The 3,129-nt window shown below is 42.7% G+C and overlaps 1 protein-coding gene across 1 annotated transcript in view; it reads left to right on the top strand.

Moving 5' to 3' along the window:
- The window catches only part of LOC101863217 (U4/U6 small nuclear ribonucleoprotein Prp3), a 37,506-nt gene that overhangs the window by 23,175 nt on the left and 11,202 nt on the right, over positions 1 to 3,129 (top strand). The window contains exons 12-13 of the mRNA XM_013088263.2: positions 192 to 286; positions 955 to 1,098. Coding sequence (XP_012943717.1) covers positions 192 to 286; positions 955 to 1,098 — 239 coding nt within the window. The remainder of the gene's footprint in view (positions 1 to 191; positions 287 to 954; positions 1,099 to 3,129) is intronic.

The raw sequence follows: 3,129 nt of genomic DNA, 5'->3' as shown, positions 1-3,129 counted from the left end.
TCCCCTCCTTGTTCCCCTCCTCCCCTCCTTGTTCCCCTCCCCCTCTCCTTGTTCCCCTCCTCCCCTCCTTGTTCCCCTCCCCCTCTCTTTGTTCCCCTCCTCCCCTCCTTGTTCCCGTCTCTTCCCCATCCCTCCTTGTTCCCCTCTCTTCCCCATCCCTCCTTGTTCCTCCCATCGTCCTCCCCTCCCAGATACGATGTCGTTCCGTCCTCTGGAGGCATCCCGACGTCGGTGCTGGACGGGGTGACCAGCCTGGTGGAACATCCCATACAGATCGCCGCCCCGGGTGAGTCACCGGCACAGAGCGCCGTAAAACCCTTATCATGGGTGGTTGGCGGGTGCTCTGGTGTGGGTTGCTTCTTCTTTCCTATCAAACATCTATCGTCCTTATCGCCCCTTCTTCTTTTTTCATGTTTGAGACTCTCTTGTAACACCTCTAATCTTCTGGCGCTCATATGACCTTATGCAGTTGCGAGCGCCGAAAAACCTCTACTAAAACTAAACAAAAAACGCATATATCAAAACGAACATGTGTGCACAGGTGCGTGTGAGTGCGTTTGTGCGTGCGTGGTGAAACACCTAACCATTGTGTGAGGACCGGGGCTATAAAGTTTTATCAATCTTATCTTATCTTACCTTACCTTATCTTATCATATCTTAGCTTACTTTATCTTATTTTACCTTACTTTTTCTCATCTTATCTTGTCTTACCTTACCTTATCTTATTTTACCTTACCCCTTACCTTGTCTTATCTTACTTTATCTTACCTTATCTCATCCTATCTATCTTACCTAATCTTATCTTACATTATCTTACTTTATCTTGTCTTACCTTATCATACTTTACCATACCTTATATTATATTATATTGTCTTACCTTATCCTATATTGTCTTATCTTATCTTGTCTTATCCTATATTATCTTATCTTACCTTGCCTTATTTTATCTTTCAGTGGAGGTGAAGAACGAGGCAGCCATCCCCGTCTACCTGACCAAGGGGGAGCGGAAGAAGCTGCGACGCCAGAACCGCCGAGAGGCCGAGAAGGAGCTACAGGAGAAAATTCGACTGGGTTTGGCCCCGCCCATGGAGCCGAAAGGTACAAAAATATCGGCCACCCGTCTCAAAACTGTCTTCTTTTGGTGCTGCTCGACAGTTTCATCGTTTTTCTTCTTTTCTCTATCGTCTCCTATGGAACCTTAAAGTACGCAAAATGGCCACTCATCTCAAGACTATTGTCTTTTTATTTTTTGCATGATAATTTCGACATTTTGCGGACGGTCGGTCGGTGGGCGCTTTGGTGTGGTTTGCTCCTTCTTTCCTATCCCAACTTCTGTAGCCCTTATGTCTCCTCTCCCTTTTTTTGTTTGTTACTCTCTTGTAACACCTCTTATCTTCGGCAATTATATGACCTAATTGTGTTGCAAATGCTGTGAAACTCTTGAACAAAAAGTTTCATAGTTTTTCTCCTTTTTCTCTAATCATCCATGGAACCGAAAGGTGCCAAAATATTGGCCCCTCACCTCAAAGCTGTTGTCTGATGATGTTCCTGGACAGTTTCACACCTTTTGGTACTTTCCTCCAATCTTCTATGGAACTTTTTGGTACTTTCCTCCAATCTTCCATGGAACTTTTTGGTACTTTCCTCCAATCTTCCATGGAACTTTTTGGTACTTTCCTCCAATCTTCCATAGAACCTTTTGACTTTCCTCCAATCTTCCGTGGAACTTTTTGGTACTTTCCTCCAATCTTCCATGGAACCTTTTGACTTTCCTCCAATCTTCCATGGATCCTTTTGACTTTCCTCCAATCTTCCATGGAACCTTTTGACTTTCCTCCAATCTTCCATTGAACCTTTTGGTACTTTCCTCCAATCTTCCATTGAACTTTTGGTACTTTCCTCCAATCTTCCATTGAACTTTTGGTACTTTCCTCCAATCTTCCATGGAACCTTTTGGTACTTTCCTCCAATCTTCCATAGAACCTTTTGGTACTTTCTTCCAATCTTCCATGGAACCTAAAGATACACAAAGTGGCCACCCATCTCCAAACTATTGTCCTATGATGTTGCTCAACAGTTTCGTCATTTCTATCCTCTCTAACATCAGAGCTACCTTTCTCCCTCCGAGACCTAACATTGATAACACACTCTACGGAACATTACAGCAACTGCAGCAAACCTGCACTTATCACTACATGGCATTGGACAGAAGGGCGAGAGCCCAGCTGTTGCTGGATCGATAACAACAACAACGACAACAACAACAACTATCCTCTCTAATCTCCTCAAACTCGTCTTTTCACTAACCTTGTTATTTCTTCAGTTTCATCTTTTCTCGTACCTCATCTTACTTTCGCTAATTTCAACCTTTCTCCAATTTCATGTGTTCTCTCATCTCATTTTTTCTCTCTCTAATTTCATCTTTTTCTCATCTCCTCATTCCCTTTTTATCTCATCTTTTGTTCACTTATTTCACCTTTTCTTCAATGAGTGGTTGGCGGGTGCTCTTGTGTGATGTGCTCCTTCTTTCCTATCAAACACCTATGGTCCTGATCTCTTTTCCTTCTTTTTTGTGTTTGATACTCTCTTGTAACACCTCTAATCTTCGGTAAGTTTTATGACCTTATTGTTTTGCAAGTGCTGTAAAACTCTTCCTATAACTTAACGTTTTATCTCCAAATCTCATGTATTGTCACTTCTCATCTTTACCGTAATGTCATCTTGACACTGGAAAGTTGGAGGGTGCCACTGGTAGGTTCTACTTCTTTACTTTTCCCTCTGTTGTTTCTGTCTATCCCACTTTTTCCCAGCACTAAATTACCATTATCGTATCGATGTGCTTCTCTTTACTCAAACAAACAATCATCAACTTCAATCTCATCCTTCAAAATGGGTGGTTGGCGGGTGCTCTGGTGTAGTTTGTTTCTTCGTTCCAATGAAACATTTATCGTCCTTATCTCCCCTCCTCCTTTTTTGTGTTTGTTACTCTCTTGTAACACCTCTAATCTTCTGGCGCTCATATGACCTGATGCAGTTGCAAGCGTCGTAAAACCTCTACTGAAACTAAGACCAAACATCCTCCAAACTCATTGTTCTCTTTCTTCTCCCCTCCCCTACACCCACAAATCC

Source organism: Aplysia californica, unplaced genomic scaffold (genome assembly GCF_000002075.1).
Source record: "Aplysia californica isolate F4 #8 unplaced genomic scaffold, AplCal3.0 scaffold00712, whole genome shotgun sequence".
In the NCBI taxonomy this organism is placed as follows: Eukaryota; Metazoa; Mollusca; class Gastropoda; order Aplysiida; family Aplysiidae; genus Aplysia; species Aplysia californica.
The sequence above is the reverse complement of the archived record's forward strand: the minus strand, read 5'-3'. Positions and strand labels throughout refer to the sequence as shown.